At 47.6% G+C, this 24,630-nt stretch overlaps 2 protein-coding genes and 1 pseudogene across 24 annotated transcripts in view; 1 reads left to right on the top strand and 2 right to left on the bottom strand.

Moving 5' to 3' along the window:
- Fnbp1 (formin binding protein 1) overlaps positions 1–12,902 on the bottom strand; it is a 131,311-nt gene extending 118,409 nt beyond the window's left edge. For 11 of the 22 annotated variants that reach the window (XM_042274928.2, XM_076568966.1, XM_076568967.1 and 8 more), the window contains exon 1: positions 5,783–6,018. In XM_042274928.2, the coding sequence (XP_042130862.1) occupies positions 5,783–5,806 (24 nt within the window). In that variant the 5' untranslated portion in view covers positions 5,807–6,018. Of the gene's footprint in view, positions 1–5,782; positions 6,022–12,787 lie in introns of those variants that run through there. The other 11 variants (XM_076568972.1, XM_016001977.3, XM_016001978.3 and 8 more) reach the window with 3 other exon arrangements.
- Positions 12,903–15,852: 2,950 nt separating this feature from the next.
- Positions 15,853–24,630, top strand: part of Gpr107 (G protein-coupled receptor 107) — a 65,778-nt gene continuing 57,000 nt past the window's right edge. The window contains exon 1 of one of the 2 annotated variants that reach the window (XM_006983438.4): positions 15,853–16,018. In XM_006983438.4, the coding sequence (XP_006983500.2) occupies positions 15,896–16,018 (123 nt within the window). In that variant the 5' untranslated portion in view covers positions 15,853–15,895. The remainder of the gene's footprint in view (positions 16,019–24,630) is intronic. The other variant, XM_076568973.1, reaches the window with a different exon arrangement.
- LOC107402003 (cAMP-dependent protein kinase inhibitor gamma pseudogene) lies at positions 19,348–19,573 on the bottom strand (annotated as a pseudogene).

Here is a 24,630-nt window from a genome sequence, read left to right as displayed (position 1 = left end):
CCAGGGCATCTGTGTATTCTTGGTAGTGTGCACTTTTTCAGTGTCAAAATAAAGCCTTATTTTTATGTGTGGGTGGCGCTGACAAAATAAGCCTGAGTGATGCCCCTAGGGAACACGGCACCAGGGCTGAGCCAGGAGTTGGGACGCCACAATGGACCTGTCCTTCAGAGGAACACTTTCTACGACTCACCAAAGCCAGGCGTGAGCTCCGGGGCGTCCCACAGCCAGCACGGGTCCACAGATGCAGGGGTCTCAGAGAATATGCTAGCCTGGACACAGCACATTCACATCTTCAGGACCAATGCACAGACTGCAGGGTGGGTTGACTGAACAGTCCTAGTCTGCCGTGGGCTGGCTTTGCGTCTCCTCACCAGAAGGGCTGAGTGCAAAGCCTGCCCCGAGAAGGAACAGCAGTGACTGAATTCAACTAGACTTCAGAGGTCTCTCCTCCAAGGTCCTTCTGCTCCACTCAGCACAGCTGGGGGACAACTGTCCATGCTGCTGGCTTTGCGGTGGTCATCCCAAACAGAAACCTCTGAAGGGTAAGGAAGAACTGTGAACCGCTGTTAATGTTCTACCTACATTTAGAAGTCACTGGGCAGGAGAGTTCACGCCTCTCCCCAACCAGAAACTGTTAATCCTCAGTACTTCCGGTTGAAAAAAAGAATCGGTATCATCTAGTTTAACACCTTAACACATTATAAAGTGTCCTAATATAACTCAGCTTCCAGGCACGAGTGCTATGACCCACAGGGAAGAAACTGCTTTTCAAAAACAATGTTTATATTCGTGTGCATGTGTGTGTTTGTGTGCGTGGTATGAGTGGAAGCATGTGCCAAAGCACGTGTGAGGAACGAAAGTGACAAAGTGGCAGACTCCTCATTTGGGAGTGAGTTCAAAGGGCACCAGGGAGGTGACAATCGCCGCATCACCTGCTCACTTCTACTGGGACTCTCAAGCTGTTCTAAAAAAGTTAACCTATTTTTTAAGGTGTCCAGGAATATATATGTATATACACACACATACATACAATATAATAACATGTATGCATGTTACACATAGTTTTGTATATAATAATATACATATATACGTATATATTTGCCAAAATGCAGGTAAGTATTGTGATTAGGTTGACCTGAGTTTTAAGAATCAAATTTTAAACCAAAAGTGGGGGAAGGGATTCACCCATTCATTTAATAAATATTTATTAAGCTCCTATATCAAGCCAGGCCTTGTTCCCAGGACAGTAGATGGAGCCCAGGGCCTCGTGCACACTGCACAAGCTCTCTACCTCTGAACCAAATCTGTAGCCTCTTGTACTGTTTATTTAGAGACAAGAATTTCACTGAGTTGCCCCGGAAGTGTTTTGAAGCACACCATACATTGATACCTCATTTCTGAGACAGGGTCTCACTGTGTAGCTCTGGATGGTCTGGAACTCAAAGATCCCCCTGCCTCTGCCTCCGGAGTGCTGGGATTAAAGTAAAAGTCCTGAGCGACCATGCTCAGCTCACACTGCTGCCTCTTAAAAAGCACACGCCACCATCAACATTGGTGGCGGCATCCGTATACGTGATATGCCGGACTCCATCTTAAAAACATAGCTAGAAAAAATATACACATCATCTCTGCAGGTGGCTTCTTAGGATGCTAACCAGCGTGTGCTTTTCAGGTTTCTCCATTTTCCTTTATTTATACCTGGCTAATTCATTCCTCATGAGCATCCTGAGCAAAGATTAAAGAGGGCAGACAGGATACTAGGAGATGGCAAAATCTAGTCCTGTCCCTGAGTCAGCTGCAAACTTGGAGTAAAGACAAAAGCTGAATTTTCCAATTTTTTTTTTTTTTTTATATATTTCACACTAACGAGAAAGCTTTAAAAAAAAAATAGGTGAGCTGATGGCTTAGTAACCTGTCATTGCCTTCCAATAATCAGGAATAACAACGAAAAGTCACCCTAATGACCCTGACGTGATGAGTTCTTGTCACCTCAGTGACCACAATGTCAACAAGCTGGGGCTGGGAAGCTGGCTCACCTGTCACCATGAAGAACATGACCGCTGGTATCCACATAAAAATACCCTGGCTGGGCGGTCATGGCGCACACCTTTAATCCATGCGCTCAGAAGGCAGAGCCAGGCAGATCTCTGTGAGTTCAAGGCCAGCCTAGTCTATAGTGTAAGTTCCTGGACAGCCAGGGCTATCTTGAAAATCCCCCCAAAACAAAACAAACCAAACCTGCCATTTAAGGAGGCAGAGACAGGAGGATCTCTGTTAGTTTGAGGCCAGTTTGTCTACACAGTGAGCTCCATGTCAGCCAGGACTACCCAGTTAGACACTGTCTCAAACCAAACCAAACAAAAACCAAAACTAAAGTAAGTAATTAACATTTAAAACTGCCATGTCTACTCTGTCTTGTCCTCTCCCCACGCCAGCACCAGGGGCAGAACTCAGGGCTTCTTCACGTGTGCTCTGCAAGCCCTCTCCCACTGAGCCATGTCTCCACCCCTTTCTGTGCTCTGAAATTATTGACACAGATTCCCACTTTAAGTCGCCCAGGCAGGCCTTGAACTTTCAATCCTCTTGTCTCAGCCTCCCACTAGCTGGGATTACAGACCTGAACCAGCAGGCCTGGCTTTATTACATTCCTTTGATACAAAAATACAAGCCCTAAATACACATACATGAATCTAAGTTATAAACTATGAGTTTTGCATTAATTTTTATAACTTCCTGACATTTTATAGTTTTTCAAAGCTCACCTAGACTGTGAATGCTTTCTGCCATAAACAGTTTTTAGAAATGTTTTACTCCTTAACAAAGCAGGATGTGGCTTAAGTGTGGGCTTTTCATGTAGAATGAGTGTTCGGAGCCAGAAGCTTTTTAGGGCCTTGGAGGACTTTTACTAAAGTCCCAAAACTGTATAGAATCTTAAGATCAGTGAAGGTCCATGAGAGCTGCGGCCACCTGCCACCAATCCCTCATGGCCACCCAAAATGTGCCACTCCATCTAGAAGCATCATTCTTCCAAGTGAGGCTTTAGCACCCCATCATTATCTCATTACACATGAGCCAGGTCCCAAAGCCATCATGTAAGGAAAGCCCTTAATCAGGGCCTCAGCCTGGCTGCCAGGCGCACTGTACATCGCCAAGCCGGTGACCACTAGACACACAGACAGCTTCTTCAGCCCCAATTCCCTTCCTTCCTCTGGGCTGGCTTTCTTTCTTTCTGTCTTCCTTTCTTCCTTCCTTCCTTCCTTCTTTCCTTCCTTCCTTCCTTCCTTCCTTCCTTCCTTCCTTCCTTCCTTCCCTCCCTCCCTCCCTCCCTCCCTCCCTCCCTCCCTCCCTCCTTCCTTTTTCTTTTTTCCTTGAAAACTGCTAAATAATAATAATAATAAAAATTAGGGGCTCAGCCGTTTAAGAGCACTGGCTGCTCTTCCAGAGGTCCTGACTGAGTTCAATTCCCAAAAACCACATGGTGACGCACAGCCATCTATAGTGGGATCTGATGACCTCTTCTGGCATAAAATCGTACATGCAGATAGCGCACTCATATACATAAAATAAATAAACAAATAATTTTTTAAAAACTGCTAAAAAAAAGCTAAGATAACTGATAGTTGACATGTTGGCCTTAAGACACAGATTTTGCATCAGTTTTTCATGATAGTGTCCTAACATGCTAACCCATTCCCTCCATTAAACTATAAGCTATCCAAAGGCAAAAGCCTGCACTCAGCATGCTTTAAAAACAAAACAGAAAACAAAACCACCCTTTTTTCATGGCCATAGACTTCGTATATAATATGACTGGCCAATTTGTTATTGGCCATAAGTAAACACATAAGTTTACCATGTAAAATCAATCCAAATATTTCCTATCTCTTTTATTAACAATATTTCTCAGGTGTTCTCTTTTTTCTCTGAGCCTCTGGTACTGGGTTTGACCCTGGAACCTCATGGACGCCAGGCAAGTGTTTTACCACAGTCACATCTCAGCAGGTCTTTGCTGTTTCAGACAGGGGCTTGCCATGTAGTCCCCAGCTGATCTGGGACTCACTGTGTCCTCCAGGCTGGATGCACACTCACAACAATCCTCCTGCCTCAGCCTCTCCAACCTTGGGATTACAGGGGTGAGCTGCCAGGGCTGCTCTTGTCTTTGACTTCCTGTCTTCCATTTTCAAAAGATAGGCAGGAAGCTCAGTCATGCTTCTTCCTCCAGCCACCTACCCTCTAGATCACCCTGCTAGAACATTCTCCAACATGGCTATGAAATGTCTACTCTCTCAATCACTCAGGAACCATCCCGCTGTTTGAATAAGTGAGGGGGAGCACATGCCCAGACTTCAGTTCTGCTGCTGACCAGGACTTCTGATGTGCCCCCACCCGGACAACAAAAACAAAACAGAAAATCAACAATAACAACAAAAAAACCAAAACCAAAACAAACAAACAACAAAACCCCAAAACAAAACTGAGGGCAGTGGAAATAAGAAAACACAGAGCACTCAGAGGCCCACCGTTTTGCCTAACGTAGGTTTGTACAAGTACTTCAAAATATGTGCTAATTTAATTTTTTCAAAGTGGGTATTTTGCACACGTCACCTGACATTTTGACAGCTGAATGAATGGGAATTCTTTTGACAGAGGATGTTTATAGAATGAGTTCTCCCGATTTAAGGGCCAGTACTCCCAGGATTCTAGTATTAACAGAATACTTTAGTCTAAGAAACGGTTATGTAAAAAACAATTAAAGCAAAAGAAAAAAATTAAGGAAGATGCCCTGCATTTCCCTAATTGCCCTAACCTTGTTTTATTTTGACATGACATTTCTTGGCCTCATCTTGGACGGCAACACCATCCCACACTTTCTCCTCCACACCCTTCACAAATGGAATTCAGAAAGGTAGTCAGCGGGCACTTTGGAATCCATCACTGAGAATGACTGGTCATGGGCACATTTCGGCGCAATAACCGCGGTTTCGTCCCCACCTTCACCCAGGCCACTGCACTGCCAGCCTATGCCCAGCCTTTCCAGGTGCTGGAGTCCAGAGGAAGGCAGGGCAACAGGCCCTGTCCCTCGGCCAACAGCCTCTCTTTCCCAGAGATGGCCTGAGGGCTGCCCTGGCGTCCTCTGACCGCCCTCGGTGGGACCGTTTCCAGACGCCAAGCTGCTCGCTAACCCACCTGCACCCCAAAACGAAGGATCCTGCGAGGCTAACCCCTCTTAAAACCGTTTCCTCTGGGTAGCAGGACAGAAACAGGTTCCCGGCAACCGGCCCTTCATGGTATCCTATGATCTCCCCTACCGCTGTCCTCCTGCGGATCAAACGCCGCAGCCCCCCTCAAAATCAGGATCTGGGCTGTCCCCAAAGAATTACAAGTGTGCCCCAACGCTCCGGGTCTAAAGTCCTCACTTCCAGAGAGAAGACCTCACCCCTCGCTCGCGGCACCCCCAAAGCCAAGACCCGAAACCCGGAGCCTGCCAGGCCGCCCCGCCCCCGGGAGCAGCGCGGGATCCGCCCGCACCCCAAAGCACAGATCTGCCCCAGAGCTCTGGCCAGGGGCGCGCGCAATTACGCAGCCCGGCACGGCGCGGGCCCCACGCCCCCGGGGATTGCCCGCAGGTCGCCGCTCCGGGAGCTGGGACCGAGCCCTGCGCCACCCCAAGGCCGCCGGGGCCACCCGATCCACGTTCCCTCCTCGCTGGGCGACGACGCGCGCCGAGGCCCCTCGCCGCGCCTCCCGCCCAGGCCCGCCCGCGGCCCGGCCCCTCACTCACCCAAAGCTCGGTGCCCCAGCTCATGGTGCAGGGACCGGGAAGGGGCCCCCTTACCCCCTTCGCCGGCGATCGCTAAGCCCCTGCGGACACTGCGAATGCGGAAAGTCCGCCGCCCGTCGTTTCCTCCGGCCCGTGCCTCCTCTAGCCCTGGCTCTCCACCTCTCGTCTCTCCGCGCGGAGCAAAATGGCCCAAGGAAGCAGCAGCGACCGCCGCAGCGCGCCCGCCCCGCACCGGAGCCGAGGGGCGGGGTGGGGCGGGACGAAAGGCGGGGCGGGGAGGGGCCGGACTGACAGTTCGCGTGTACCGTCCCGCCCCCAGGCTCCCTTTGGCTGGGTTGCCCGGGGGTCCGGAAGGACGCGAGCCTCTCAGTACTTCTCCAAGTCGTCGGTTTTCGGCAGCCAGCGTGCCCTACGCTGTCGGGACCCGCGTTCACTGCCTGCAGACTGGCCGGCTCGGGATCACGACGCTCCAACGCGGTCTGCCCTCCACCTACCGCTCCCAGCACAGCTTTGAATTTCAGAACTTTTGCCCGGCGGCCACCGACGCCCACTTTAGAGGCTCCCGGAGCGGCTTCTCCCACCATCCAGCTACTGCGGAGGCCCAGGGAGCCCGTCAGCGTGCGTGGAAGTGGGGCCTGGAACCGTGACGTCGTGCACTGTGTACACAGGGACGTTGAGGCAAATAGAGACCGAGCAGATCCGGGAAACCAGGGAAGGAACTCTGGGATCAGCGCTCAAAGAGTTACAATCTGTGGAACAAGCCCTTTCCTAATTGTTCGTCCAGGAATCTCAGCAGTGAAGTTCTGTTACTCCGCTGAAGGACAGCAGACTCTCTAGGGCCCCCCTGAGAACTTGGAGGGTTCAAATCCAGCCTCCGAGCTCATTGGTCTTGGACGGATCTCACCTCTATTAGGAGAGCCCCAGCTGCCAAAGGGAGGCAGTATCTGCCAGTCCTGCCCTAGTGGTGTGAGCCAAGGAGGTAAACTGGCCAGTGGGTGGCTGGTACAGAATGGAGACCATCTCATTAACCCTTCCAAAGCGCCACAGGATGTCATTGCTCACAAGGTGTGAGGAATCTGGGGGCTTCCAACTGTTTCCACGACTTTTCTTTCTCTGAATGCTACTGCTGAGACCTTTCCTCCAGAGCCATGGCCTCAGGAACAGGTCCCTCCTCCTCCTCCTCCTCCTCCTCTTCTTCTAAATAATTTATTTATTCTTACTTTATGTACATTGGTGTTTTAACTACATATATGTCTGGGGGGGGTCAGATCTTGGAGTTACAGACAGTTGTTAGTCGCCATGTGGGTGCTGGGAATTGAACACGGGTCCTCTGAAAAAGCACTCAGTGCTCCCAACCACTGAGCCATCTCTCCAGCCCCACAGGTCCCTCTTCTAAATGGTTTCTCCACTTCCTGCTCTCTTTGACCTCTTCATCTTCCTTCAAGGGGTTAATTCTTCTCGAAGGGTGAATCTCAGCCCAGTGTGTGGTGGCCTATACTTGTAGTCTCAACACTCCTGAGAAAGGACAGGAAGAGGCTAACCTGAGCCACATAGTAAGTACCAAGCAGGCTAACCTGGACATCAAAGTGAAACCTTGACTAAAATAAAATAAAAATATAAAGAGTGTGGTGTGAGGCAGAGGCAGTTGGATCTTTTCTATGAGTTAAAGGCCTGGGTTACATAGTGAGTTTCAGGCCAAGGCCTACAATAGTGAGACTCTGTCTCAAAAAAAAAAAAAAAAAAACCAAAAAACAAAAACAAAACAAAAAAAACAACCAAAACAAACACAAAATAATAATAATTTGTTTAAAAAGTAAAAGGAAAGAAAGAAAAAGGAAGGAGAGGTGGAGCTGAGAACCTTGCCTCAAACCTCAGGACTTCCTACTTCCTTTGCTGGGTAGTTACATCTAAACTATCAAAACTGTTTCAGGCTCTTTTGTCGGTTACAAGCCCTCCCCCACCCTTTGTGTCTGTTTAAATATTGTTTCCACATTTCCCAGGTCTGAGCACTCTTTACTCCCTAGACTGCCAGATATGTGAGAGTCAGGATGGCCAGTCGGCCACCTCCCTGCCAAGGCAGATTAATGGCCAGGGTGCGTTGGAGGGCTTGGCAATGTAAACAATGTTAATGAACAATGCCACAGTGGTGTTTTTTGGTTAGGTTTCTTTTTTAACGTGTGCGGGTGTTGCATGTGCATGTCGATCAGTGCACCACCCTGGCGTTTGGTGCCCTTGGAGGCCAGCGAGGGTGCTGAGAAGCAAACCTGTGCTCTTAGCCACACCGAGCTGTCTGCCCAGCCCCAACAATGCCACGGGGTGTGTTTGCTCCAAGCTGGAAATGGCCAGTTACTTAGCAAGACCCTGCCTGTGTTGTGGTGGACTTGCAAAAAATAGGCTAGCCAGGAGGTAGAGCAACCTGTGCCCTAAAGAGAAAGGAGCGGAAGGAACTGCAGAGGGAGAGATGCCTGAAGACGGAACTTGTTATGAGTAAGCAGAAACTGTTATGGGACCTGTGAAAGCCACAGGAGGTGCAGGAGCCAAGTTAACTGGGTACACTTGAAGTATCTTTCACTTTTTAAGTCTGGACAGCAACTGGAAAGTGCTTCGAGTCAAAAGCTTCAGAATAGGGAAGAGAAATGCAGCATTGATCTTTTAACAGGGGTGTTCACCCTATGCAAATGCTGGGCTCACCACAGCCGCACACCTGCTCCACCTTGATTCACAAAGTTATGGTCTTTGCCTTTGACTAATCTGATGGCCCGGAAGGGGTCAACCCTAAGGAAGGCATCTGAACAATCACAACACAGACGCTACTTGCACAGGCTTCGGTCTGCTTGGTTTGCTTTGTTTTTAAATGTTATTATATTTCCTGTTCACTTAGCATGTGTGTGGGGGCTTGCACATAGAGCACACGTGTAGAGGTCAGAGAACAACTTGTGGGGCTGGGTTTCTCCTTCTACCATGTGGTTCCCAGGGATTGATTTTAGGTCATCAGGCTTGGTGGCAGGTGCCTTTACTGGCTGAGCCATCTTCTGAGCCCTTATTTTCTGAGACAAGATTTTACTCTGTAGCCCAGGCTGGCTCAGAACTTCGGTAGGTGATCCTCCTACTTCCATAGATACTTCTGAGCAGTCAGAGGCAAATCTAGCAGAGATTTGGACAGTTCTAACCCTGTATGGAATTAATGAGCATCTCACTCAAGGTTTATAGGTACCTGTTCAGTGGCAGATGGGTGTGTGTGTGTGTGTGTGTGTGTGTGTGTGTGTATCCTGAAGCAGGTGGGGATCCCAGTGTCCCGTCCTTACTAGGTGTGTACCTTCTGACCACTTACACCATCCGAGCTTCACAGACTCCCAGGAGGCTGAAGCACTGGACAAGCACACGCTTTAGTGTGGTTCAGACATGCAGAGCTCGGGACGAGCAGCTGAAGAGCGTCCCTTCCCCCAACCTCAGTTTCCTCTCCAATGACCTCATGGCCTCTTCAAATACTAAAAGAAGATATCTGCCAAGTGCTTAGCAAAGAGAGCACAAATACGAGTTTCCTTTTCTCTCCTCCTGTGTGCCACAGCAAGGAAGCAATGTCTTACACACTGCTGCTATTGCTAGATCCTTAGGCCTGAACAGCAGGCCAAGATGACTGGCTGTCTATCACGAGAGTTTCCTAATGACATCCCAGTACCCCACCCCCACCCCCGCCACAATGGTTTCTATTTGAGTTTAGCTTAATTCACAGTGGAGTTAAGTCTCAATAAACTCCTACAAACTTTTATATTTTGTGATCTCTGGCTGGCTGGAACTCACAGATCTGCCTGCCTCTGCCTCCTGAGTGCTTAGAGGGGTATGCCATCAAGCCTGGCTTACTGTTTGTTTTTTTTTAAGACAGGGTCTTATGTAGTCTAGGTGGATCTCAAACTCACTATGTAGCCAAGGCTGGCTTTGAAATGACCTGAGTACAAAGAATGCATTTAGTATTCCAAGATCCCACAACAATGTTTGTTGAGCCATGGTAAATTGAGAACTGGCTGTACATACTCAGGACCCCAGGAAGCAGCGAAAAGGAAGAACTAGGAACTTTCTAGCGAGTGCAATCTTAAAACTGCAAGTAGATTTTAATACCCTACGGCTGAGTTCTCTGAAGGTCTGTGAAGACTCCATAAGTCATAAAACACGGGCTGCCTGGAGCTGGGCAGGTTGTAGACAGTGTCCCCAGGTTGACAAGTGGTTCTCAGATTTATTTCCATCACAACCTTCAGCCCTCAGAAGGTATGTGGGCGCCACTGGAACGACATCTTCCCAGTTTCCAAAAAGATGCTCTCCAGGGTTTCCTCTCTGTGTCTGAAGAGATGCCTGAGATTCTCCACTGCAATCTGGAAGACATGGCCAATGGTGTCACCAGGCCCTGAGAAGCCTCTGGTTCCTTATGGCGTTAGCTTTGGGGTCTAAGAATTCTTCTGAAAAGACAGACAGACCCGTGGGACAGTTCAGCAGTAAAGGAGCTGCTGTCAAACCTGTCGACTTGAGTTCTATCCCGGTGACTATGGTGGAAAGTGGGAACAGACTTTTGAACATCACCCTCTGACCTCCACACATTCTCCATGGCATGTGCCCCTCCCGCAATACACACATAAATAAATGTAATACAAACTTTGGTAAAAGGAAAACCAAATGCAGTTATGTCTTATTTTCTCCAACAGTCCAAGCCTGGGGTAAATATTATCAATAGCATTGTATTCGAACTACAAGTTTGAACTCAAACCCGAGTTTCCTGCCAGTGGCAACCTTGAACTGATCCTGCAAACTGTAAAGGCTCCTGATTAAGATAGCAAGGCTCAGAGCCAGGGTTAGGAGCTCTGCCCTTCCTAACCTCAGGCTTTTCCAGTCAGTGCCTTGGTTTAATGCCCCCTGGAAATTGCTGCCATGGGAGAAACAGGCACAACTTGTTTTATTACTCAACAAGATAGGCTGGGTGCAGCGTCCTGGTTACACAAATGTCCTTTGCTGGAACCTAGGCAGTCATGTGTTATACCTTTCCGGGACCCAGTGTTGCTAGAACATTCCACACTGACTTCTTGTAATAGGTTTTCAAAGACTTTGTCAGGGGCTTTTCATGCTCCTTCCTCTGGATTTCAAAATAACCACTGGAGTCCACAGAGTTCCCAAACACACAGAGACAGACATTCTCACAAACTGACCACATCTGATTGGTGTGGTCCTGTGGAGGGGTTGTCATAATTTCCAGGTTTAAAAATGAAGGAATCCTAAAGATTTAAGGTCTGGCTACAGTTTTACCACAACAAAGCAAAATTCTTCTTTGGAATAGATATTTTACCACCACTAAGAGGAAATGAGGATACCTGGACATTCTGTTTTTAATATTAGTCAAATTTAAAGACATACCTTCTAAAAAGTGCTATTGAACTTTATTATTTATTGGTCTTTATTATTTTTACTTATGTGTGTATATGTGTATGTGTGTGGCGGGGGCAGGGCATCCATGGAGGCCAGAAGAAGACATTGGATCCTCTGGAGCTGGAGTGACAGGTGGTTGTGAGCTTCCTGATGTGGGTGCTGGGAACTGAACTTGGTTACTCTGGATAAGTAACCAAGCCCTTAACCACTGAGTCATTTCTCCAGTCCCACCTTATTATTATTTTGAGACAGGGTCTCACTACGCAGCTCTGACAGTCCTGGAACTCACTATGTAGACCAGGCTGGCTTCAAACCCACAGAGATCCATTTGCCTCTGCCTGCCAAGTGCTAGGATTAGAGGCATGTGCCATCATGGCTGACTTTTATTATTATTATATTTATGTGTATGTCTGCATGTGTGTGTGTGCCAGGTGCCCATGGAGGCCAGAAGAGGTTATAAGTGGTTGTTAGTCACCATGTGGGTTCTAGGAAATGACTCCAGTCCTCTACAAAATCACTAAGTGCTCTGAAGTGCTGAGCTATCTCTCTAGTCCAGGATATTATTATCAACTGGGCACTGGACTTTAAAAAGTGAAAAACAGGATGGGAATATAGCTCAGGAAATGAAGACCTGTCTAGTATGCATGAAGCCTCAGCACTACAACATCAAAAAGGAAAAACTCACTGAAAAATTCATGTGGTTACTTAACATTTTAAAGTAAAATTCACTTAAGTAGAAACGGCTCAATAATTAAGAGCATAAACTGCCTTTCCAGATGACCCAGTTCCAATTCCCAGCACCCACACGGTGGCCAACAACCATCTGTAACTCCAGATTCAGAGGATCTGATGCTATCTTTTGGCCTCTGCAGGCTTCTGCATGCATATGGCATGTATACATAAACACTCAGGCACACACACACACATATACATAAATAAATATTTAAATTTTTTTCCTTAATTGTCTTTGGCCTTTCTTCTTGCTTCCCTAAACAAAGTATTAGATTTTTCACATTCTTACTCTTTTTCATGTTTTGAATGTTCCGGTGTGGGGGACTGAACCCAAGACCTCATTCACACACTTGCTAGGCTGCTAAAGTACATCCCTAGCACGTGACTTCTACCTCAGACTTCTGTCCTGGGGTCACAGCTATGTTACCACACCAGCTTGTTACCCTTTTTAAAATACGAAGTTACAAAACTCAGAAAGCTGAGGCTGGAGAGGCAGGTCAGCAGTTAAGGGTATGGACCGCTCTTATGGAGGACCTGAATTTGGTTCCTAACACCCATCTCATGGGGCTCATTTCCACTTTCCAGCTCCAGGGGTTCTAGAACCCTCTTTGGCCTCAAGGAAACCTGCAATCACTTGCACTCCCCCACTCACACACATACACAAAATAAAAATGGAATAATAACTCTTTTTTTTTTTTTTTTTTTAAATTACAAAGCCGTTCATAATATTGGGCAAGAGGCCCAGATCTACTTCTGTAGCAACTGAAGTTTCAGTCCTGGTTTTACAGATGCCCACTAAAGCTACCCAAAAGGCTGTGTGATCTTTGGAAAGTCACATAATGTTCTCTGGCACCGATTTCATACCTGTTAAATAAAGTGGACAAATCTGGGTTACCTCCAGAGCCTTCCAGCCTAACACAGCATGCAACGGCCTTTCTACAGCACGGCAGGATGAGGGTTTTGCATGAGTGTGCTGGCGGGTCATTATACAGGATCAGACTGCCTCTGAATTAGTTAATCCAACCAAACTTCATCTGAAAAAAGAAAATACACACCTTGTAAGTCTTTCCTGATTTTAGATGGCATAATATACATATAGATCACATAACCAATTAAGTTCACTTAGAAAACAATTTCTCATCTCTCCGCATAGAGCTGCAAAAGATTAATTCTAGAGTTTCCTGCTGGAGGTTCCATTATCTGTCAAGGGGGTGGGATTAGATGAAAATCCTGTTCAAACAAGGAAGACTGCATATTCAAAAGAGATGGCCCAAGACCCAAGGGAAGGGAATAAAGGACAGCCACCAGCCAGTAGTCACTGCCTTTCCCTCCCATGAAACTTAAAGGTATTTTAAGATAAACTACAACCTGTGCCTCCACCTACATGTTCTACTTTCGCCTTTGAAGAGGGTGCGGCTGAGCTTGCACTGGATTTTAGTCAGGGGAAGGGTTAGGAGATTTGTCAGTTTTTTTTTTTTTTTTTTTTTTTTTTTTTTTTTTTTTTTTTTTTTTTTTGGTTTTTCGAGACAGGGTTTCTCTGTGTAGCTTTGCGCCTTTCCTGGAGCTCACTTGGTAGCCCAGGCTGGCCTCGAACTCACAGAGATCCGCCTGGCTCTGCCTCCCGAGTGCTGGGATTAAAGGCGTGCACCACCACCGCCCGGCTGAGATTTGTCAGTTTTGAAGATTGTGCACACACAGAGGAAACTGAGACCTTCTGGAGCCCCGGCTCACTTCAGTTCTGCGCTTCTGTATTTTCCCAAGTGGTTTGTGATTTTTTTTTTTTATTAGACAGGGTAGCCCCAACCAACCAAGGGAATTTTTTCTTCCTTTCTTTTATTTTTTCTTTTCTTTTTTTTTTTTTTGAGATAGGGTTTCGCTGCATATTCCTGGCTGGCCTTGAACTCAGAGATTCACCTGTGGATCAAAGGTGTGGGCCACCACTGCCAGCTCCAAGTGAATTTTTTTTTTTTCCCAAGATAGGGTTTCTCTGTGTAACAGCCCTGGTTATCCTGGGACTCGCTCTGTAGACCAGGCTGGCCTCGAACTCACAGAGTTTCACCTGCCTCTCCCTCCTGAGTACTGGGATTAAACCACTGCCTGGCTCCAAGTGAATTTTTTTTGACAATTTTTTTTTTGTTTTGTTTTGTTTTTTTGTTTTTTTTGAGACAGGGTTTCTCTGTGTAGTTTTGGAGCCTGTCCTGGATCTCGCTCTGTAGACCAGGCTGGCCTCGAACTCACAGAGATCCACCTGGCTCTGCCTCCCAAGTGCTGGGATTAAAGGCGTGCGCCACCATTGCCCAGTCCAAGTGATTTTTTTCAGTTGACTGTTTTGTGTTCAGCTGTTGTTGTACTTCCAGAGGGCTGGAGATTGGGTTCCTAGCAAACATACTGTAACTCACACTGTGAGCACACTGTAGCTCACAGCCACCTGTAACTCCAGCTCCGGGGAATCTGATGCTCTCTTCTAGTCTCTTCGGCACATATACACACAGACACATAAATAAAAATAAACTAAATTATCTATCTACCTCCTATATGTAATTACATCTATAAATATATCATGTTGCGTTGGAGACATTGCTCTGTGGTTAAGAGCACTTACTGCTCTTCCAGAGGACCTGAGTTCAGTTTCCAGCACCCATGATGTCAGGCAACTCACAATTGCATATTAACTCCAGCTCCAGAGGATCTGACACTATCTTCTGGTCCTCTCAGGTACCTGTATGTGATACACACACACACACACACACACACACACACACACACACACACACAAATTACAAACAAACAAAACTTATGTTAAAAGTTTTAGGAATCTGATTCTGTCACAGGAGTCAACACACCTATACATTGGTGGTTGCCTAGCAGTGGGATTCCTAGTGGTTTTTATTGTGTCCTGTTCTGTTTAAATGATTACACACACAGACACACCACACAAGCGCACTTGCATACATTACTTGTGTGTCCAGTTAAAACAAGAATCTAACGCCTGGCAGTGGTGGCTCACACCTTTAATCCCAGCACTCAGGAGGCAGAGGCAGGTGGATCACTGTGAGTTTGAGGCCAGTCAGGTCTACAAAGTGAGTTCCAGGACAAGAGCTGTTACACAGAGACACCTTGTTTCAAAAAACTAAACTAAACTAAAAGAATTTAAAAACTAAACAAACTTGACTATCAGCAATTTTAATATACTTGTTTCCTGTAACTCCTTGATAAACAATGTATCAGGGACCTACTACCAAGTCCTCAACTGCCAAGGACCGGAAGCAAAGTCTCTACAGGGACTACAACAGAAGACATTAAGGCTCAGACTCTAGTGGTGGCATGAAATCACATGAGGCAAAGTGATGTATCACTTAAAAATTTCCATGTGATCCCCAGCTCAACCTGGACCAATGGCCATTTCTCAGAGCTCAGATAGAGTAGGGGAGAAGTATGACACCTACCTCTTATCTGATTAGATTGTCCCAAAGATTAAATGCCATTAAAAAAATAAAAAGCCTAGTAGATTGCTTCATATGGACTCGATGAATCCTATTACTACAACTCTTCGCCTGGGTTTGTGGTAAAGGGCCTAGGATAATAATAAATCAAGGGATCTAAGACAAGCCAGCAATTTCTACAATATTACCACCACGACAGGCCAGTCAACAGCCAGGGAGCGTGTGGCAGACACTGCGGGTCCCAGCCTTTGGTGCGGTCCCCAAGCCGGGCGAGGTCTTGCCCCGCTCTGGGCAAACGCTTCAGGGTCCTCACAGGGGCTTCACCGGAAGTCTGCACTGAGAAAGCCAACTGACAAGTCCCGAGGTGGCTAGCTCTGGTCCCTCCGTGCCCAGAGTTGCATTTCGCAGTATAACGAGCTGAAGGACCTCAGAGCTGGCGGCCGCGCCCCCTTCCAGAGCACTTCCGGGACGCCGCACTTTGATCCGGAAGTGGGTGGTAGAGGAAGTAGCTGGTGATGCTGGAACAAACATGGCCGCCCCGGTTCCCCTCGGCTGCTCGGGCTCCTACTGTCTGCGGCTGCTACCACTGCTGGCGCTGCTGGCGCTGCTGGTCGGCCCCGGCCTGGGTCGCGTCCACCACCTGGCGCTCAAAGTAAGGCCTGGCGAGATGGGGATAGGGACGGGGAGTGGAGACGGGGGCGCGACAGCTGCTCCGGGCTGAGCCAACTTCGGCCCTGCGGGGTCTCTAAGTTTGACTCCCGAGTTAGGGGTCTGCGCGGCCCTGTGGGGACGGACTGCGCGGTGCGGGTGCCTCGGCTAGTCTGCTCCCTGCAGTTTGGAGGTCTTGGGGAAGGCGCCCAGCCGCGGCCCAAACCCCAAAGGACCCGAGAGGCCGCCCCTGCGATCCCTGCTGGCTTCCCTGGGATCCACGCCGGCGGTACCCTCCTTTCCCTCCTCACCCTGACACAACTTTCATCCCAGTTTCCCTTGTCCGTGGTCTCCGCCCCTCCGTGCGCCTGCACCTGGCGCTTTGAAGGTGCGTGGAATCTTAGCTTTTTCCCTGCTTGGTTTAGGGTGCTCGATTGACCGACCAAAGCGAGGATTCCTAAGAGGAATTCAAACCTCGCCTGAAATGAAAAAGAAGGAAAGAAAGAGAGAAAGAACAACCGTGAGAATTCAGACTCACCATTCCTAGTGTTTCTAAGTAGTGGGTCTTTTCCTTTCTGTCTCTGTGTCATTGCCTAAGGGAGATGTTCATGACAGACCTGGGATGAACACTAGGAACCGCTATTGGTAACCCACAGTTTAAAGTTCTCTAAGGCTTACACAAAGTTGTCAGCAGGTTAATATATTTGGGAACAGAAGATGTCATCATTATGACTCAAAGCTTCGTACATTTACCAAGTGTTTCAGTAAGTTTGTGGACCTGGACACAGCTGTCTTGTAAAACACCTTGCATTAGTCGTGAGGCATCAAGTCTTGGGGATGTAGAGTTTAAAGAATAGAGACAGACTCTAGATTTGAAACCTGGCCAGATCTGTACAGGCATACTTGCATTGCCGGCTTTTGTTTGTAAATAAAAATGATCTCGAATAAAGTAACTCTTAAGCACAGCAAGACAGGTCAGTTTTGGCTCCTTTTGAAGAAAGGAGCTTGTAGGAGCTGTCCCCAGAGAAATACTTGTTGAAGGCCACACAACTTTCTTGGCCTTCCCATGACTTCATAATCCTGGTGCAGCTAATCAGTAGTTTCCAACTTGCAGGTTAATCACTCTGGGTCTAAGAACTCCTGATTTCTAAATTCTCCCATTTTGAAGTTTACAGCTTGTTTTTACTGAGTACATAATGTAGCTGAGATGATAAAGCTTAGGAATTAGAAACAAAACTTGGAACAGGACACACTGGGACTACGTCTCCTGTTTCCTGTTCAATATTTCTAGTATTAAAATGCCAGGCACTTGGTATCATTAGGTAAACACTGGCAGTATTTATATTGGCCAGCCTTGGTGGCCATTATATACCAACCTTATATGCCAGCCTTGGTGGTAGAGGCAAACCTAGAATAGTTCTGTGGTTGATTCCTGTCCCTTGTGTCAACTTAGTGTAGTTCTGTGGTTGATTCTCTCCTGTGCCAAATGACTTGGTTTTCTCTCTTGTAACAGGTTTCCTAAGCTTATTCTATAATTGGTACTAGAATCTTTGTTCTTAGTCTTAGACAGATGACATTTACCCACAGCGGGCCTATTAAAGAGGCACGAGATAGTCTTGCTTTGCTTGAGGTCAGGAAGCATAGACTAGATCAGGTTTAAAACCCAGACTTACATGAAGTGATCACCAACTATCAGGAGTATTAATTGATTTTTAAAAGATTCATTTTATTTTTCTTTATGTGTATTTGTGTGTGTACATGTGAGAGTAGGTGCCTTGGAGCTGGAGTGATAGGCAGCTGTGAGCTACCCCATGTGGGTGCTGGGAACCAGACTTGGGTCCCCTGCAAGAGCCATATATTCTCTTCACTGCTGAGTCTTTCCTTCCTTCCTTCCTTCCTTCCTTCCTTCCTTCCTTCCTTCCTTCCTTCCTTCCTTCCTTCCTTCCTTCCTAGTGCTGGGACTAAAGGTATGCACCATTATGCCTGGCTTATTCCTTACTTTAAAAAAAAAATTATTTATTTTTATTTTGCTGCATGTATGTCTGTGTGAGGGGGTCAGATCTTGGAGTTACAGACAGTTGTGAGCTGCTGTGTGGGTGCTAGGAATTGGACCCAGGTTCTCTGGAAGAGCAGCCAGTGTTCTCAACCACTGAGCCATCTCTCCAGCTCCTTATTCTGTACTTGTTTGTTTGTTTTGAGACAGGGTTTTTCTGTGTAGTCTTGGTGCCTGTCCTGGATCTCGTTCTGTAGACCAGGCTGGCCTCGAACTCACAGAGATCCGCCTGCCTCTGCCTCCCGAGTGCTGGTACTAAAGGCGTGCGCCACCACTGTCTGGATTATTCTGTACTTTTTATTTTTTTTTTTTATTTTATTTTTTTTTTTTTTTGGTTTTTTTTTTTTTTTTTTTGAGACAGGGTTTCTCTGTGTAGCTTTGCGCCTTTCCTGGAGCTCACTCGGTAGCCCAGGCTGGCCTCGAACTCACAGAGAACCGCCTGGCTCTGCCTCCCGAGTGCTGGGATTAAAGGCGTGCGCCACCAACGCCCGGCTATTCTGTACTTTTTAAAAGCAACTTTTTTGAGGTATTAATTTCTGTGCATAACAGTCACATGTTTAATTGTTAGGTCCTTGTGATTACTCATTATTTACTATAATTATCACTATATTATTATTTACTATAATTGTTGCCTTCCACAGATCTCTTTTTTCCCCTCACACAAATCATTAGTGTTTATTTCCTAGAACCTAAGAATCACTTTCTTGGTACAAAGGGCAAAGAATTGGTCAAATCCTTTTCCTCCCGTTGGATCTGGGAGGCTCCACAGGGGAACCGAGAGCTGCACAGATCATCAGAGCTAAGCTAATGGCTTTCAAAACAAACCAAAACGGAAAAAAGTGACTGTCAGCTCCCCTTTCTCTGTTGAAAAAGTTATGTTTTTAAAAATGTAAAGGAGGCTTTGAAAGGCTAAGAAGGTCTTTCTGACTAGGCTGCTGGCTGGAGAGATGAGTGGTGTGGGACAGTCCCTGTCCAGGTGGGGGCTGCTCACCTGGGGGGCAGGGCCTGGCTCAAGCCCCACCCCCACCTAGCTGAATAAATAACATCCCGTGGTGATGGTGTGCCTGGGTACTGTAGGAAGGTGGAGGGAGAGTGGAGCCCGTGGGTGTGGGCAGAGGACTTTGCTGGAGTAGTGACCACAGGGGCCTCCATGAGGTTCTCAGTTGGCCTGGCTGCCCTGGGATATGGGCCCAGAGAAGAGGCTGCTGGGTTGTGCCCGGGCTCCAGTTCCAGGAGGGGACAGCAGGTCTCTCTTCTAGCCTCTAGGACCAAGGCCAGACTCAAGACGGGGTGTTCGCATCACTGCTCTCGGGCTGGCTGCTGGCTTCCTTGTCTGGAGTACTTCCCGATGCCTGTCCTTCTGCCCCTGCAAGTGCCAGCTCGCCCATGTCTCCAGCTAGCTTCTGCATGCTCCCGCCTCTGAGTCACCCTAGATGTCAGCACTGCATTCTGACGGTCTGTCTGGTCACAGGAGATGAAGTCCAAGTAGGAGGACTCAGCCTCCATCGTGCCTGTCCTGTCGCTCCTCGGGCCTAGTTTAATTTCTCTTTCCTGCTTGCATCTCTGCAGATTTTTCTTGATTAGTCAGTGTGGAAAGTCTGACACCTTGTCGCCTCTCAGAGCCCTCCACTGACCTCTTTTGTTGGCGTATAAATCCCCTTTCACTCCATGCCCAAGCAGCTACCCTTCCACTTGGTGTTTTCACCGAGTTGCCCTTGCCAGATACTTTATGAAAAATGGAGTCACACGGCGGGCTGGCTTTTGTCCCTGGCTTCATATGCATTTTAGATTCGTCCATGTTGTGCTATGGCTCAGTTTATCTTTTGTGTATGCATGTGCTGTGTGTGTGTGTGTGTGTGTGTGTGTGTGTGTGTGTGTGTGTACACATGCATTGAGATATTTACGTGTGTGTGCATTGAGATGTTTGTGTAGAAGGCAGAGGGCAGACTTGAATGGTTTTGCCTCCCATCTTGTATGAGGCAGGGTTTATTTGCTATTGTATCTGGCAGTTGAGATTGCAAGTTGCTGGGAATTCTGTCTCTGCCTCTCATAGACATACATGTTGGAATTACACATGAGTGCTACCACATCTAGCTTTAGTTGGGTCTATGGGATCTGAATTTAGGTCCTGGCGCTTATATGGCAAGCATTTATCCACCTAACCCAGTCAGTAATTTGATGTTATTTATTGTTGAATACTACTCCACTCTGGGTGATCACCTTTTGCCTGGTACGGCTGGCCTCTGTTTTCCTGCCCCAGTCTTCCCAGTGCTAGGATTACAGGTGTGTGCCCCATGCCCGTCTTCCTACAACGACTAGTCCTACCACCGGCATTCACACACAAGTCTGTGACGCTGTCTTTGTTTCTCTTGGGTGACACTCAGGACTGGAGTGCAATTGCCAGGCTACATGGTAGGGTTGGGTTTAATTTTTAAGAAAGTGCCACACCAGCTGTGCGTGGCACACACCTTTAATCCCAGCACTCAGGAGGCAGAGGCAGGTGGATCTCTGTGAGTTTGAGGCCAGCCTGGGTTACAAATCGAGTTTCAGGACAGCCAGAGCTACACAGAGAAACCCTGTCTTGAAAAACCAAAAAGAAAAAGAAAAGAAGCGCCACATTGTATTTTCCAAGGGGGCTAGTTTGTTTTCCATCCTACCAGCAGTGTTTGAGGGTTCCCCTCCCCCCACAGAGTTGGCAGCATTTGTCATTGTCTTTCCATATTTAGACCAACTCAGAAGTATCCTGTTACCCATCTGTAAGTACTCAGTGCATCCCTGGAAGATGTAAGATGCCTTTCAAAGCAAAACTCAGAAGCCATTTGAACAGAACATCCTTAGTAGTAAATCAAATCAGGTCCACATTTCCTCTGTTCTTTCAAAGCTTCAGACTTTGACTCCATTCCACTTGTGACTTTGTATGCTCAGTGAACCAAGATGCTAAATATTAATCTTCTGAGGGTAGAGTCTCCTGTTGCTAGTAGACAGTGACCAATACGTGCCATATGCTATTGTTCATTTCTAATGGAGAGGTCGGCCGTGGTCCTTAAAGGTGCTTTTGCTTAGTTTTTGGATCTGATCATTGATCAGAGGTGGCAAACTCAGATGCTGTGAGAAGTCGGGTAGGCCCTGTTAGCGGCCTGGCTGCCGGAGGGCCAGTAGAGTGTCTACTGAAGGATGCTTACTCTTCCAGCTGTATTAATGTGCTCTAGAGATTCTGGGTCTCCCTTCTCTTTTCTTCTTTCCCTCCCCTACCCAGGTCGGGTCTCCTTATATAGCCCAGTTTGAGCTCAAACTCACCATTCTCCTGCCTCAGCCTCCTGAGTGCTGGGATTATGGGCCATCATGCCTGGATAGTGTCTGTCTGTCTGTCTCTTTTAAAAGAGACCGTAGAGGGCTGGAGAGATGGTTCAGCAGTTAAAAACACTGGCTGCTCTTCCAGAAGACCTGGGTTTGATTCTCAGCATCCATATGGCAGCTCACAACTGTCTGTAACTCTAGTTCTAGGGGATCCAATGCCCCTTTTCTAACCTTTGCAGACACCAGGTGTGCATGTGGTGCATGCATGCAGGCAAAATAGCCATATGCTCAAAATAGCCATACGCACAAAATCCCTTTGAAACAAGGTTTCACTGTGCAGCTCTGGCTGTCCTGGAACTCGCTCTGTAGACCAGGCTGGCCTGAAACTCAGAGATCCACCTGTCTCTGCCTCCTGAGTGCTGGCATTAAAGGTGTGTACCACTGCTGTCCAGCTGAAATTAAAATTCTCAATGTGAAATTAGCTTGCAGTGAATTCAGTGATACAATAGTGCCTGGGGATGCAGTTTAACAGTGGAACACTTGCCTGGCATGTATAAAGTCCCCAGTTCTGCCCCTAGCATTGCAAAAGTCAAACCAAACCAGGAGCCGAAGGTGCGGCTCAGTAGTGCTCCATGTGCCTACCGTAGCCAAGGCTCTGGTTGCTGTCATCACAGAAACAGAGAAAGCAGTGTGCCGCCTGCGTGTCTTATCTACAGAGGTGTGGTAGTACAGTCTGGCAGTGCCAGCCAGTGAGCTGTTTAAGGAAGCGGCTGGCACAGAGGTATGCTGGTACAGTCTGGCGGGGCCAGCCAGTGAGCTGTTTAAGGAAGCGGCTGGCTGGGTGACTTTCAGCTTGGTCCAACAGGCATCACTTGACTCTTTCTCAAGTTTAAAGAACTACACTGAGCTATTACTCCACTTGCTTTATATACGAATGTGTGTGTATTGTGTGTATGTTCTGGAGTATGGGCACCATGGCACATGTGTGGAGCTTTGACAAGAATCTTGAGTGTTAGTCCTTGCCTGTCACAGGACCACACAAGAGACAGGGTCTCTTGCTCCTCACTGTTTACACCAGCTCAGCTGGCCCATGGGCTTCTGAGCTGCTTTTTTGTGTCTTGCCTTTGGTGAGAGGGATTACAGATGTGTACTGCTGTATGTGAGCTCTGGCTGTTCCACTCCAGTCCTCACACTCGTGTGGCAAGCACTTTATCCACGGAGCCACCTCCTCAGCCCTGCTTGCTCTTATTACTAGTTTACATTTGTTGGTGGTGTGGTCTGTCTGTGCCTCTGTCTATATTTATTGGGCATATATATGCGTTCCTGTCTGTGTATATGTGTACATGCATGCATGCATGACGTAACAAGTGTGTGGCGATCAGAGGGCAACTGTGGGAGTTGACGCTCTCGTTCCACCATGTGGCTCCTTGGGATCAGAGCCAGGTCACCTATCTGGACAGCAGACACTCTACCTGCTGAGCCATCCTAACAGTCTTTGTTAGTTTGGTTTTGCTGTTTTTTTTGAAAAGGCTCCCATAGCCTAGGCTTGCCTCATACTCATTATATAGCCAAGAATGTCTTTGAACTCTCGGTCTCATGTCTCTGCTTCCCAATTACAGGATTCCAAGCACAGGCTGCCCCATCTGTCTTATTTACCTTGCATTGAAAACAGTCCGTGTGGTGGGGTAGGCGGCCACAGGCCTGTGTCTGTTCAGATGCCCCCATCATCTTTCTGTTAGACTCGGGCTGCCCCACCCCAGCCGTGTGCATCCCCCCACTTTGCCTTTCTCAGTGACTAGACATTGGCTGCTCATTTTCTCAAGCTTCATGTCTGTCATGTCATCAAGTTCTGTGGACTGCTCTGAATAGCTCCCAGTCCCCGTCTTCCTGTGTGTCATTACCACGGTTACTGATTCCTTTGGGCTACCCATATGTGTTCTAGCATTCTTCTAGTTCATAGAGTTTGAAATTTTATTTATTTATTTAGGTCACTAGAGTGATTTTCTTTTTTCTTTCTTTCTTCTTTGTTCTTGGGTTTTTGTTGTTGTTGTTGGTTTTTTTTTTTTTTTTTTTTTTTCTCGAGACAGGGTTTCCCTGTGTAGTGTTGGAGCCTGTCCTGAAACTTACTCTGTAGACCAGACTGGCCTCGAACTCACAGAGATCCACCTGTCTCTGCCTCTCGAGTGCTGGAATTAAAAAACTGCCTGGCTAGAGTGATTTTCTTAGGAAATGTTTCCCTATGGTCTTGGGCGTGGTCCCACGTTTGAATGCTTGGTCCCTAGTTAGAGGTGCTGTTTGGGGAGGCTTAGGAGGTGTGGACTTGCTGGAGGTGTGTCACTAGAGACCAGTTTTGAGACTCCCTCCATTTCTAGCTCACTGTCTTTTGTTTCGTGTTGGAGGTTCAGTCGCCATGCCTCCCCTCTGCCATCATAGACTCATCCCGCTGGAACCAGAAGCCCAAGTCAACTTCTTCCGTAAGTTGCCTTGGTCATGGTGTCTTATCACAGCAGCAGAAGAGTAGCTGGTACATCATGCTCCTGGGTTGAAGTTGGTTTGTCAGGAGCTTCCTGGCTCCTTGGGAGGGACGCGCGTGGACTTTGGCCAGCCAGACTCCTCTCCAGCGTTAGTCTCCCTGCCCTGCTTGCATGTGTGCACAGCTAGATGAAATTTTCCTCCGACCTGTTGCTTCCAGCTTAAGGAACCGGGCATCCTTCCTGCAGTCTGTCCTCTAATCAATTACCAGTGGCCCTGAAGCGGCCAACAGAAATGCACACAAGGAGGAAGAGCTCTGCTTTCCTCAGAATCACATTCTGAAGCCATGTGACAGGTGGCGATGGTCAGCACTGTAAGCAGAGGTGTCTGAATGGGAGTGTGACATGTGGAGAGGTGGGATCATAGAGCAGGGGGTGTTCGGAGGTACTGCTCCTGAATAGTCTTAGCACACAGTGACGGTGGGGTGTGAGTATGTGGGGCCTGCCTCGTGCTTACACGGAAGGAGAGTCTACAAAGATTAATGTTTTGCAGTGAAATACCCATGAGTATTCTCTAACCTTGGATTCAAGGATTGTTTACATTTAATTAATTTGTGTATGTGCATATATGCATGCCGGTGTGCATGCCTGAGTGCATGTGTAAAGGCCAGACTAGGGTGTTACGTCCTCCTCTATCTCTGTCACCTGTTCCTTTGAGACAAGTCTCTCTCTGAACCTGGATTTTGTATCTTGTAGGCTGGAAATCAGCAGCCCTGGCAATCCTGTCTCCGTACC

The sequence above is a fragment of the Peromyscus maniculatus genome, chromosome 4, assembly GCF_049852395.1.
Source record: "Peromyscus maniculatus bairdii isolate BWxNUB_F1_BW_parent chromosome 4, HU_Pman_BW_mat_3.1, whole genome shotgun sequence".
Taxonomy (NCBI): Eukaryota; Metazoa; Chordata; class Mammalia; order Rodentia; family Cricetidae; genus Peromyscus; species Peromyscus maniculatus.
This window is presented reverse-complemented; position numbering and strand designations above follow the sequence as displayed.